Below are 14,631 nucleotides of genomic sequence, written 5' to 3'. Positions count from 1 at the left end.
CATTGGATTCAGTCCCTAATTAATATAGAAGTCAGGACACTTGGATCCTTTTCCCGGCTCTGTCAATAACTTGTGTGAGGTATGTAAACTTCTATATGCCTCAGTTTCACCATCTGTAAAATTGATATAGTACTTAACTTTGAGCTTTATTTTATTAATGCTTTGTAAAGCGTTTTTGAGATATCTGGGTACAAGTTCCCATGTAATTATTATGTCAAGCTGCTAACGCTAGACCCCTTGAGGATTACCTAGTTGGTACTCTGCAGTTTGATTTATGATTGAGTCTGTTGACATATCTTCTGTGATAATATCTGTGGAAAGAGTTGTGTATATGGTCAGCTCTAAATAAGCATGTTTCTCCAATTGTGGAAATGGTGAAAAGGTGTTTTAGAGTAACATCTAACATTTTACATACTTTAAAGAAAGAGAAAATGATTTAAATGTCTAATATAGTGACATAAAACTTATAATGCTTTATCATTCTTGGCAGGCTTCTGAAATATCCTGACCCACGTCATAAGTGGATATTTTTGTTATTGATTGCTTTAACCTATAACTGCATTTCAAGAAACTACATATACCTGTAATGGGAATCAATGTTAGTCTGTTCAAGGTGCAAAGCAATTATTGCTTGCTGGTATTTTCTGTACATGTTTCCACAGGGCTAACCAGACATTTGAATTTTGCTACTATATATTATCTTTTGTTTACTAGGAATGATGTTTCCAACATTTAGTGACATTCATTTGGCTCCTTTTTCCGATGAGCAGCTCTACATGGAACACTACTCCAGAGCCAATTTTTGGTAATGATTGTTATGTTTTTTTTAAAAAAAATTTTGCTTGGAGACTCAGTAAAGATTTTAAAATGAAACTCATTCTTGTAATCTGAATAAAATGAAGCAAAGCACATGGCAGAAAATCCTTCTAATTTTCCATGCTCACTTCCTTTAACTTGATCCGCAGCTATGCTGTGTGAGCCTATCAGCTCTGGCTGTGTCAGAGCTAGGATGGGAAACCACGTCCACTGGGCTCTCAAGTGCTGCAGAAAAAGATGTTTATGAATCCATAGTTAGTAGGTGCATTTCTGTGTCAGTAATAAACCAATGCCCCAGGATGGTGCTTGAGGGGTGTTAAACAAATCAGACTCCTGACCATACACAGATGTCAAAGATCCAGTGGCGTTTTTCATAGAGACAAGGTATTGACTTCCATATCCTGGTCAAATTCTAAGTCAGTAATTACATTCTGTCTACCTAAATTCCTCCTGTAGCTTCAGCTAGAAACAACGGTCTTTACTTCTTGCCCTAAATTGTTGTTAATGTTGGGGTGCACTATTAAACAGCTGCTGTGTTCTACATGAGAGGTGGCTCCATTTCAGCAATGGGCAAAGAAGTCTACCTGTTGCTCACATACCTAATGTGGTGGTAAATAGACTTGTTAACGAAGTTTTTGAATCCTTGGATAAAGACATGCTGTGGAACTATGAAGATTAATAATTAGTCTCCTCTTTTGGAGACCACAGATATATTCCCCACTTACAACCATTCCTTAGGTTTGTGAAAGAGAAAGTGATAGGAGTTCTAAAGGTTAAGTCATTTGTTTTAAATCAATCAGTTTACTAATCACCTGGATTTAGGAATAAACTTTCCCTATGGATACGTCATTACATAATTATCGATTAGGGGATTTCTTCCACCTTCCTCTGAAGTATCCTTTATGGAAAGGTGGTATACAGTTTAATAGGGATGAAACCAATAGGGTTGTATAGAAATTGCTCTGAAATCATGTAAAATTTAATAGAGACTTTTGGACCAGATCCTCTCCTGATGAGTCATCGCCTGCTGATTTACACCACCTGAGAATGTTGCCTTTATCCTTTCTTTAGGTTTGTCAGGCCATCCTGTAGAATTCCATAATAGGCATATAGTTCTTTGAAACTCCATAGGATGGTTCAAAAAACCTATGGAGAGACTATTGTTCTCTATTTATATTATCTTGGTGTCTGTTAAAATTCTATAAGACATTTTTATAATGTACCATGTGGTAGTGGCCAGTGTCAGAGACAGGATAGTGGATTAGGTGGACCAGCTGTCTGATCTGGTATGGCAACTTTTATGCTTATATGAAAACTGTCCACCTGCTTTAGAGACAACAGTGTTGCTTGTCAGTGTTTCTTTTCAATGTAGCAGCCTAATTCTCCTTGTCCAAAACACTGTATTTTAGTTGAAAATGTAGGGCCAGACTCTGCCCTCAGTTACATTGGTTTAAATCTAGAAGTGCTACAGACTTGCATCAGTGTAACTCAGAGCAGGGTCTAGCTTGTAATTTTATATGTGAGAAAATTGTAACTGTTGTCATTTATCTAGAGTCTAGAAGAAAGAGCAACAACTTCAGGTGTGCTTTTCATAGATTCCAAAGCGACCATCCTGTATGGCACAGGCTACAGAACTCCGCCAGAATGATTCCTTTTGAACTATAGGATCTCTTTTTTAAAAAAATTCTTGTTTTAAAAATTGTCAGTTTTGGAGACTCCACCCTGACCCTTGATAAATTGTTCCAGTAGTTAATTACCCTCACTGTTAGAAAAAATTAGGCCTTATTTCCCATCTGAATTTTGTCTAGCTTCAGCTTCCAGCCACTGGATCTTGTTATACCGTTGTCTACTAGACTGAAGAGACCATTATCAAATAATTGTTCCCCATGTAGGAATTTATAGACTCTGATCAAGTCAACCTTTATCTGTCTCTTTGCTAAGATAAAGAGATTGAGCTCTTCAGTCTTTCACTAAAAGCATGTTTTCTAATCCTTTAATCATTTTCATTGCTCTTCTCTGACCCCTCTCCAATTTATCAACATCCTTCTTGAATAGTGAGCAACAGCATTGGCCATAATATTCCAACAGCAGTCATACCAGTGCCAAATACAGAGTTAAAATAGCATCTCTCTTCCTACTCGAGATTCTATGGTTTATGCACTCATGGATTGCATTTCCTTTTTTTTGGCTGCAGTATCGCACTGGGAACTTACATTCAGCTGATTATCCACCATAACCTCCAAATCTTTTTCAGGGTAACTGCTTCCCAAGATAGAGTCCCCTATCATGCAAGTATAGCCTACATTTTTTGTTCCTAGATGTATATGTTTATATTTAGCTGTATTAAAATGCATCTTGTTTGCTTGGGCCCCAGATTGCTCTATATCGGTGACCTGTCCTCTTCAGTATTTATCACTCACCCAATTTTTGTGTCATCTGCAAACTTTATCAGTAATGATTTTATGTTTTCTTCCTAGTCATTGATAAAAATGTTAAATAGGATAGGACCCACTAGAAATATACCTGTTTGATGAAGAATTCCTCATTTACAGTTGAGACCTATTTATTAGCCAGTTTTTTAGTCCATGTAATGTGTGCCATGTTCATTTTGTGTCATTCTATTTTTTTATTCAAAAATTTCATGTGGTACCAAGTCAAATGTTTTAGAGAAGTTGAAGTATATTACATCAACACTGTTACCTTTATTACTCAAACTTATCTCATCAAAAAATGTTTTCAAACCCTATCTATCATTTCAATTCCTCCCCACTTAATATTTAGCTTCTGCTCTTTTTGATTGTTCTCAAGAATACAAAATAATTATAATAAACTACAGATTGGGTGGAATGGGGCCCAATATTTTGGTTTTTGTTCCATGTGCCAGCTTCCTTGGGAAGCCATAGTAGAAACTCAGGGATTGATGAATAGGGGTTGTTATTGCTTTGTGAGGGGAATAGATGCTGAATTAGCAGTCTGAAGCAGAAACGTATCCGCTTTTTCACAGGGCTCTGCAGAACTAGATGTTATTGGCAGTATCCAAGCATTTCACTTTAAGGTTGCTTGTGATGCTTCATCTCCATCATTAGGGAATGTAAGACCTCTATTTGACAGCTTACAAGTGGGGAATACAAATGGTGTGATGTACACATAAATATTCTGTCTATATCTGTCTTTACATATACAGTATGTATATAGTATCTGTATTAATGGCAAAAAAAAATCTGCTTGTCCCTGCCATTAATTAATGGCACAAGCTCTTAACTGCTGATGTTCTGGTGACGTTATCTACATCCAGTTTCTTAACATAAATATCCAGACCTGCAAAATGACGTCTAGATGTAATACATACATTGTGTCCTATAATATTGCACACTGATACAATTATTCAGGTGAATACTCAGAACCAGTCACTACAGGGTTGCTAAGAGAATGATAGAAGTGAAAGATCCTAATCGTTCAGGTCTGGAAGTCCTTCACAGATAACTGGATCTGGGAACTTAATTCACTTCCCCATCATGATCATTGTTATTTGTTTATTTATTATTTGTATTTCAGTAGTGCCAGGTCAGGATTAGAACCTCAATGTGCTGGAAGCTGTACAAAAATAAACTAAGAGTCTCTGTCCCGAAGAGCTTACAGTCTTTGTAACGGGATCCTTTCCTCAATGTTTCAACAGCTCATTCCTTTTCTTGAACAAATCTTGAACAAATTTGCCATGTAAATGTTGGGCTAACAACACTGGATAAACTCTTACATACTTTACATGAGCTTACATGGATAATCCAATGCACCTGCAACATTGGAGTTTTTCCAGCCCTGGTAGTTTCCAGAGCACAACTGTTCATATCCTAAGTTATCCTAAATCATGCAGCGGTCTTTCAGTGTGGATGGGTGTCCAGCGGGGATTGATTATGCAAGGTATCTAGCAACTCCTGGAGTGTCTGAGCACTTTGCAGGACCAGGTGTTTAAGTGGAAAGACAAACAAATTAACTTCACTTGAACCTTGAACCAAAAGTTGAAACCCAGGTCTCTAGAGGTGAAAGTGCAATGTTTTTACCACTGCTTCACTTATCCCCTGGTGTCTTCTCTTTGTACTAAGATATACTGATATATCCAGTACAGTCCTAGAGCTGGGCACAGGGTCCCCAGCAAATTTAGGCTGTGTATCTGCTCTTTTTTAGTCATTTAAGTTGTGCCAGCTTGTGCTGTTTAGTGCTAGCCAGTGCCTGTATAAGCAGAAAATTCCATGCCTCCAAATTCCCTTTTCACTCAACTCCCTGGTTTGTTTTTTAGAAAATCTGCTTGCTGTATGTTTAATAATCCTTCCTATATAGCTAATCGTGTCTGAAGAGGGTTTTGCTGCAGATCTTACACATTTTTTGTCCCATTTGCTGTAAGCAACAAAAGAGTAAATGAAATGGCTGGAACTGCAGTTTGAGTTGGCTCTTGTGAAAACATCAGGTCTGTGAAATGGTGCAAAAAACCTGATCACAGAATCCTGGTGCATGTCATATCACTAGTTACTAGGAGTTTGCATAATTTGTTTATTAATGGAGGGAAAGAAGGATGAAATAGTTAACGCAAACACAGATTTATTAACTTGTGTTGGGTCAAAGTCAAGGATGGCACATTTCTGGAAAGGGTGATTGTTTGCAACGTATCTTACAAGAGGAGATCACTCTTTCTGTTGTAAGAAGCCTTCTGAAGATAGGTACGAAGCATAAATATACTGCAGGTGGTTAAAACAGTCTGTTCTTTGCCTTTGGCATACTTTGTGACTGCCCCCAGCTTAAATGAGAGGCAGACTTTCTTCTCTAGTATCTCCAGATAATTCATTTCATTGAATGGACGTTCCATTGAATAATACTGCACAGACTTAACTTTAAGGAAGAGTGGGCCAGTGTTTATTACCAACCACTGAGATACACAGAAATTCTTATGCTCCCTCCATATGAATGGGGGAGCTTTCAATTGATTAACTGATCTTTCTGCCATAATAGATAAGAGGTTCTCTAGTTGTGCATCAGTAATCATGCTGAAAAGGGGTAGAAGATCTCCTGTCACTGGTGGTATTAGATGATCTCTTCTGCTACGCTTACCATTAAGAAGAGAAGTACAGTACTCACTTTAAGCATCTTTCACTTGGAAATGGGACATAGGACACAGTTCACATTGTAGCAGATTAAATAATTAAGTTAATATTTTAAAGCAAAGTTAATACATCCGAAAGGGGCATTCTTAACCTGTTTTAAGCATTAAAATTGTGTTTTGAAAAAAAAATCCAGACAATATTTAAAATATTTGTATGATGTCTTTCAAATTAAAACAGGAATTTGAGGTTTTAAGCATTCTCCTAAGGTGTTTTCAGAGACTGCAGTAGACTTGAGACCTTTATTTTGCATCTGGATGATGATTTCATCACCAGAAATTTGCCTCGGTTGCAGACATCTTTATGTTTATATTGCCAGAGAATTGCTGAATCTTCCTGGGCTTTAATGAGTGTCTCTAGCCTTTTTCAGTGCTCCAGTGGATTGATAAGTGCGTCAAACCTCAGACTCTGGGTAGTTGTTGGAGGCAGATATTTTTGATTTCAAAGGAGTTTTACAGGGGGCCTGGATTTGCTGTCAGTGAGGGCTTGGCACAGTTGGATCAGCTGCGCATGTAACTTGTCTCTATTGTTTAAAAAAATTCCTATTCACTTAGGGTGAGATCCTCACACCCATTTACCCCTTTATGCCTGGTAAAAGGGCCAGAGCCATGTGTCGGGGCCCTAAAAGCCTTTTATATGACAATTCCACTCAGCACAGGCACTGTGGAGACAGCCATAAGCTGTCTTCAGAGGATACCCTTGAAAGCTTAGGGGGCATGGTGAGGGCTGCAGGGGTGTGTCAGGGTGGGACTGCACCCTGCATTGCTGTAGGGTTTTTGGTCAGCACTGCAGCCAACAAGGCAGCCTAGGGAGGCTGCCATAACTTAGCATATGCCCTCGGGGCAGTTTTCGGTTGTTCCAGAAGCCTCTCCAGTTCCTAGAGCAGCCCAGGATTGGGAGTGCACAAAGGTAGCTTAAAGCCACCTTAGTTCCCACTCCCTTGGTCTGTGGATTCTGTGCCATGCCAGTAAGAGGTGAAGTGTGGGAGCCCTTTCCTGATGCAGAGAGGTCTCTTGCGAGTTCAGCTGATGGCATCAGATTCCTCAGCCTGGAAGAATGCACAAGATAGTCTAACCAGCAGTGGATTTCACTGATGCCAGGAAATAACCTGTAACGGGCATATGTGGAGTGGGGGGCTGAAGAGTGGGGTGGGGACAGAGATGATTTGAGCTCTCCACAAATTCTAGGAAGGGGTTTAAGGGTTCAGCCACACTTCACAATCAGTTTGGAGACACAATTGTGCATGGATCCTCTGGGTGTGAAAGCCCCAAGAGACTTCTTCCACTAAATATTTTACTACACATTACTGTCTGTAGGTACCAGCAGTGTTTTTATGGGGTCAATCTATCCAGTCTCCGCAGTGCAGCAGTGGATGAGTACTTCCGACAACCTATCGTAGTAAGTATTTTCTCTCTCTCTCTTGCCTATCTCATCCCCTCCATAAAGTTTTGCAGTACTCTGTCTAGGAGAGCTCGAACCGTAGCTGTATAGTGTCATTTGGTTTGTGTACAGAACTTTGGTTTCCAGTGACCAATTCTGTTAGAACCAGGAGCATCCCTGTCAGAGGTTAATTACTGTTTGTACTATACCTGGCTTCCTCTTTTGTCATGAATAACAGAAGTGCAGAGTTGTATGCCCCTGTGGCAGCTACTTCATATGTAGTATGCCAAACTGTAATGATTTGATCCTCATGGCATCCTGTCTCCTCCTTGCTTATCTACATTTACTGGTGTGAATGCCAACAGAGAGATTGTTCAAAGGTCATGTGTTACATGCCACCCTCTTGGAGGGAAAAAATAGGAAAAACTCTGGAACAGAAAGTGCAATGAGTTTATACTTACAGTTTTTCCTCAAGGGGAAAGGGGGCAATGCAACCTGCAGATCCTCTGGTTTCTAGGGCATCCTCCAGAAAAGCCCAGCTATCTTTGTGGCTTACCTGCCCCTATTCCCCCCCCACACCCCTACATCCTTGGCAGCACAGCTCCCTTATCCGTATTTCTGTCCCCTTCACCTGCGCTCTAATAGTAAATAAGGTCCTGGCATTGGCTGAGCTCCTGAGAAGACAACTTTTCAAAGCAAACTTGCAATCCAAGGAACTCCAGTTGACACTCTGCAAAATCTCAGGCAGGTCATAGGACTGAATGCACTTGGTTTTGGCTTTGAAAATTAATACTTTTGAGCTCTCTTTAACCTAAACTGCTGCTCTGTTTCTCCAGGGATCACCACTTATGCCCACGTCAGTCTGTTATGTTGTCAGGACTTTGTACCCAGTTTGGGATATTATGTTTGAAAACCGTAACTTGAATATCAGTACAATAAATTCAAGTTACCTAGTCTATAGACCCAGAGCTTCCTCAGCTGCAGACATAAGCTCAACATTAGCTGTTTGCCCCTTGTGTACCCTGCTAAAAGAGGAAACCTAGCTTGTCCCTCTACCTTTTAGTTTGATTGCTCTCAAACCATCGCCACCACTGCCCTACCTTTACAAGCTGCTGATGATTTTTTAAACAAACCTGTGTGGGTTTTGTTACAGAATTAAAAGAAAACTAGATTCCCAAAGCTCTTTAGTTTTTACAACTTTCTAGTCATTAGTTTCTTTGCTGCTTATCATTAAACCACTCAGGTCTTGCCATTTCTAGTTTGTTTTCCTGGGTTTTAGGGATATTGGTGCCTTTCCAAAAGCATTAAACCTGTCAATTCCATGGTTTCACAGTTCCGAACAGTCCCTTCCTTGTCCACTGCATGTAAATGGCTCTCTCTCCACCCAACCCTCGCGGGGTCACAATCCCTAAAAGAGGCATTGCAGCTTTCAGCTGGAATTTGCATTATACCTTTGTTTCTCCCTTCCCTCCTCTACCACACAAATTAAAACAAAATAAAAAAATCAAGCCAGTAGCCAGGTTTCTATATAAAGACAACCATTCTTTTTTTACATATGTTCCTATTTACTGGCTGCCTCAGAATGAACCTCTTCAATTCTGTTCTCTCTCTTTGACATCAGGCCTGACTCCATTTGGTTGGAAAATGGCAAAAAGTAACAAAATTTATTTTCCATTTAAATTTTGAGCTTTTCAAGACTTTGCCACCAGCCCTTTGTGAGCTCTCTGTAGCTATTCAACCTAACACTCCAACATGCACACCATGTTGGTTATGTCACGCTTTCTGGCAGTCCACTAGAGAATGAAGCTGATCTGTGGAGGTAAAGCATGTCCTATGTAAGATATATATGTATATGCAAAGATGTGTGCTTGGTTTATAAGCCTTTGTTTTCTTAATTTATGCCCTTCCATTAAGATCAATAATAGAGTGTATTATTATAAATCACACACAATTGTTAAAAAGAAAAAAAAAACACCTTGGGATGTGCCTTTTCCCCATACATACACTTCACTCCCCATTGGGACTCAGTTTTTAAATTCAGTGTATATCACAAGCAGAGTTTGTGCTAAGATTTTAGCACCAACTGGGAGTTTGAGTCCGTGGAGGGTCTGGATTAGTGGATGTACAAAAAGAGGTGGGAAAAAGATGTTTTCAATTACGGGTGTACTGACTGCTCCTAGCCTGGTTACTATTCTGCATAATTAATTTTGATTCTCATGTAATTGTAGTTAACTCTTCAGCATATCTCCAAAATTCTATAATTGGTCAAACATTGTACGTGTGGTAGAGGAGGCCACATGAATTATTTGTGTGTGTGTTGGTGAAAACAAAATGAAAAGTGTTTCTGTATGATTTAGCAGGGTCTTTAAAAAAGTTTTGTAACATAAGTGAGCTATCAAATGCATTAATTGCAAATAATACTAATGTAAACTCTAGTAGAATGTTTTTTAGAGCTGTTAAAGAGCATTGTCATTAAAATAAAGATATCTTCTTTTTTGTCAGATACCTAGTTTAGAAGGTGGCAAGACAAAATGATAACATTTGTGACTTTTTTTTTCCCCCTCAGGACACTTTTGACATCAGAATTTTGATGGCTCGGACAGTGAAGTACACTGTTAACTTTACAGAAGCTGAAGAGGAAGATTTGCATAGGTTAGTATAGATCAGTGTCCTATTCTTACTCAGTTTTTTAATTATTTGTGTTTTTAGAAGACGCTGTTGGCTCTGGCTGGAGCTGTGGTCCATGGAACATTACTTGCATGGCTCTAGCAAAATATCAGCATTATCACCTGCAGTGCCCTCTTACCCCCTACAACAGCGGCACAGATGCAACATCAAGAGTAGTAAATTTGTTCAGTAACTGGTATTGAGGCAGCAGGATTTTCATTAAAGGTAGTTTATTGGGAACAAATCTAAGAAAAGAAAAATCCCTCTAAAGGGGAGGGAAAATAATAGCTTGTGTGTTTATTTTCTTCAAGAAGAGGGACCATTCTGCAGGGTTAAGGATGACATTTACTGATATTTAGGAACATTGAGGTCCCCCCAGATATGCCAAGATTCAGGCCATTGGAGAGATTATTATTCACAACACACATCCCTATTAGCTAGGGCTTCTCATCTTCAGAGGTCTTTACAGACATTCATTAATCCTCACAACCTGCCAGGGAGGGAGGTGAAAACAAGACTTGGAAAGGTTTCCTTGGGCATCAGGAGAACTTTGAAGCTAACACTGAATCTCAGTGGGGAAATGTGCTGTGCACAGATTGCCACCGCTTGTGCCGAATTATGTGGTGATTTTGTTGATACAGACAGTCACTGTGATATGCAGCCTGCTTGAGATTTGTATTAAAAATATGTATGGTTAAGAGGTTCCGTTTGAGTTCTCCTATTCCTGAAGTTCTTTTAGTTTTTGTTTTCAATATTCAGTAGAAATTATGAGACTGAATATGTTGCCAGCTCATTCAGCATCTTAACAATGCAGAGCCTTTTGTTTGACAAGCCTTAGAAAATCACTGCAATTTTGTACTAGTTTTTATGATTATCCTGACTCAAGAATGTATTTTCTCTCTTTTAATAAGGTCTTTGAAAAATAGCTTTTGTACAGCAATGTTTAAGTTACGAAAGCTTGATGGTGTAGAAACAACATTCATAACAGCTCCATTGTTTTGTGCAGTACCTCTAGCACCAAGAAGAATAATGCCACTTGGATAAAATGGTGGGTGAATGAGGGATCAGGGAAGGTAGTTGCTGTTTGGCTTTAGATTAATTAATTGTAAAAGGCATTGGTGGAGTAGTCTTTGTATATGTTTTCATTCCCGCAAAGAGAGAGAGAGATTGGGTCAAGCAAGTTCAATATAGAAAGACATCATCTGTATACCAGGGAGCAGTTGTTTCTCTGTAGACTATTTGCAGGAGCCCTTTTCATCCTGGTGATAGACCAAGCCCCACTGTGCATTCTACATACCGTGAAAGATTCCAATCCCCATTTGACTTGGTAGCATCATCACAAACCCCCTGTCCTGCATATCCCTCTCCTTTCTTGGAGTAACTCTTAACTCTCTTCTTTAAATTATTCAGACTAAAAAGGCTCAGCTGCACCTTCTTAACTTCCTAATGGTGCCTCCTTGGCTGCCGCCTGCCTCTAAACTTTTCGTTGAGGATTTCCCCCTAAAACTTTAGGCCACTGTGCAGCTTGACAGCTCCTAGGCACATGACTGGAATGAGGTGTACCCTACCGGAATGGGAGAACTTTAGGGTCTCTTCCAGGGAACACCACAGGAACTACAGACACACACAGACTCCCAACACACATCTGCCAGGCTCTTTTGAGTGAAATTCAGACCTCCTATAGTTCTACTAGGAGTTGCAGTCAATTGTATTTTATGGCACAATAGCATGGTCTAGTGAGAGAGAATTGCTTCCCCATTTCACCTGGTTAGTATGCTGGCTTGCTTCAGTGAGTTTCACAAGAAATATTTAAGTATGCTATCCACAGCTTCCTCTAAACTGGTGAACATCACTATTTTGATTATTACCATTCCTTCCAAGTGTTAGTTTTATGGTTCATATTCCTAGGAATGGCAGAGATTTGAGTGCAGCTATTTAGCCAATGATATGTTATTCCCAGAAGTACTGCCTTACTTAGTGATAATCCTGGAGGTGAAGTGAAGTAATATTCTTCTGCCTGTTGGCTTAATTAGCAGCATTCTTGCCTGTGGCTCAGGAGTAAAGCTGTTTGAAAAAAAATTCTAACAAAATATTTTCTTGCAGGAAATATGACCCCAATCTAAATAGAAGTTTTTCTGCAGGAAAAGATAGATTTTTAGTGGAGTTTTCTGTCAGTAAAATTTAAACATTATGTTTCAGGTCAACCTTAATCTCTGCATCTGCCTGCACTACTGAGGGCCCCTTGGGAGTTGTAGTTCCAGGTCTCTCATGGCCCCATTCTTTTCTGTGGAACCTGCTCTCCAGCCAGACTATACGTCCCATGAGGCACTACAGTCTGTCTGTGCACTGAGTTGCCATCGCATCCTGGAAGTCCCATGGCTCGGGCAGATGCACAGGTTAATATTGACTCAACTCAAAATGTCACGCTTCAGCGGGGGAGTGATGAAATGTTTAGTTTTAATTGAAAAGCTGAAATGAAGCATTTCAACATTTTTTAATTTATTTTCCAAAACATTTTACAATATTTTTTCAGAACAAGTTTTGATATTTTGACTTTTTGTCCTGATTTGAGATGGGAAAAAGATGTTGAAATATCAGAATTTTCAGTAGGATAGAAATTTAATTTTTTGATCAGCTTTATTAAGAAGGTTGAGTTCATATTCCTTACAAAAAATTGGATTTCTGGTCAATGCTGACTCTGCTGTAAGAGATTTTAGAAGGGATGGGAATGCATGTCTCTTCTGTTCCACTTTCAGTGGCTGTCTTGGTGGAATGGTAAAGATCCCCAAGGAATCCACTTATATGCTTAAAGTCAAGCACATGCTTAAATCTTTTTAAGATTGTTGCCTTTAATAGTAGGTGAAGAGCTTTCCCATCTAGATTTTTAATGAAAGTTTTGAGAAATATGGCAGTGGTTGAATTTGAAACATTATTTAAAACTCTAACTGTGTTAATTGTGGGGAAAAAGAGAGAAGGTACAGAGAATCTCTCACATGTGTACATACATGCGCACACACACATCACTTGTTTTTCTTTTAAAAGTACCACGGACCATTGCAGGTGTTATATAATCCTACAAATAGCTCGCTGTCATTATTCTGGATTTATTGCTTCTGAGAAGTGAATTTCTGCAGCTACTGTTAAAAATTTAACAGACTTATGTTTGTAAAACCGTATTTGAGCATCCCTTATATTAAAAAACAAAAGACTCTCCCACCCACCCCCTGTACTCACAGTAGTCTAGATTATTGACCCAAAATGCAGTAGCCCAGGTTTAAGCTGCAGAGTGCATACAGAACAGCTAATGGCCTAACTTTAGAGGTGCTGAGCACTTGGATTTTTCATTAGGAATTGCAGTTGTTCAGCATTTCTGAAAATCAAGCCAAATGTTTCTAAATGACGTAAAAAAATTATCCAGTGTAATTTTTTTAAACTGATTTTATCTGGGATGTGACAATTCAAGCACAAATTGTTGTGGTAAAGGTGTGGAAAACACCACCAGACACATTTCAGTAGAATGTTTCTGTTGGAATTTTGTCTGAACTACGTTTGTATGTTAACCTGGCAACATTCTAGTTTTCCTCCTGCAGAGTGGAAATCCCCTTCGTTTTCCAGATGATGCAGTCCGGACTAATCCACGGCCTGGCTTTTTGGTTTGACGTGGCATTTGTGGGATCACTGTATGTATATTTTTTTTAATCATTCCCATGAAACATTAAACACAGAAAAAATTACCTCCTTATTCATGCAGGAAGGTGTGATCTTACTTTAATGTTGAACTTGTCATATTATTCCCAGTAGGTAATGCCTTCTTGAGGTAGCAACCATGAGAATTACAACACAGCATTGACATTCTTCCCTCCAGCAGTTTGTGGGTTGGGGTTGTTTGCTGTTACCTTATGTGGGGTATGTTCAGGAATTGTGATAGTTTGGGATGTTTCAGTATTTTTTCTCTTAGGTGTCATCCCCATATCTTTCTGCACAAAAACCAACTCCTTGATTACTGCCCTATTTGAGTGTAACTGTTCAGTGTTATGGGGAAGAACAGGAACATGTGCTGTGATTGTTCACTTTGGGCTTGGGCTTGCTTGGGGGCCAGAGGCATCTCAAGAGAGCAGCTGGAACCTGCTGTGCTTGGTGCTGCTACTTACTATTCTGGAAAGTAAGTGGTGGAGCTGCACCGGGGAAAAGAAGAGTAAACTTCTCCACATCAGAGAGAATGTCACCCTCAGTCTAACAGAAAAGCATGTCCTATGAGGGGGTGAGGGAGGGAGATTTTTCTTTTACATTAAATAACTTGATAAGAATTGGACACATCTTCAGGAAACAAAGAATTATTACCAGACCCTGGGAAGCTAAGTCTTTAATTATTTGATTTTCTTTTTGTCTTTATTGATAAATACCCTTCATCGGCCCCTGATATAAGGCTCACCGAGTAAGGGTTTTTCTAATAACATTACATTCTCTTTTTTCTTTTTCTCTCTTTTTTTTTTTAAAGTAGTAGTTTACTGTATAACTTGAATTTTACTGGCAAGCGGATTCGGAATAGAGCCTGTCTTTAGCCCCACGTGGCACAAAGCAGCAGAGAAAGTTTCCAGCTATGTGGGAGCTGATTGAA

At 39.3% G+C, this 14,631-nt stretch overlaps 1 protein-coding gene across 3 annotated transcripts in view; it reads left to right on the top strand.

The window, feature by feature from the left end:
• LOC125636961 (histone-arginine methyltransferase CARM1) overlaps nucleotides 1-14,631 on the top strand; it is a 144,679-nt gene that overhangs the window by 118,183 nt on the left and 11,865 nt on the right. For all 3 annotated transcript variants that reach the window (XM_048850897.2, XM_048850898.2, XM_048850896.2), the window contains 4 exons: nucleotides 715-805; nucleotides 7,283-7,364; nucleotides 9,913-9,998; nucleotides 13,604-13,693. In XM_048850897.2, coding sequence (XP_048706854.1) covers nucleotides 715-805; nucleotides 7,283-7,364; nucleotides 9,913-9,998; nucleotides 13,604-13,693 — 349 coding nt within the window. The remainder of the gene's footprint in view (nucleotides 1-714; nucleotides 806-7,282; nucleotides 7,365-9,912; nucleotides 9,999-13,603; nucleotides 13,694-14,631) is intronic.

Source organism: Caretta caretta, chromosome 5 (genome assembly GCF_965140235.1).
Source record: "Caretta caretta isolate rCarCar2 chromosome 5, rCarCar1.hap1, whole genome shotgun sequence".
Classification (NCBI taxonomy): domain Eukaryota; kingdom Metazoa; phylum Chordata; order Testudines; family Cheloniidae; genus Caretta; species Caretta caretta.
The sequence above is the reverse complement of the archived record's forward strand: the minus strand, read 5'-3'. Positions and strand labels throughout refer to the sequence as shown.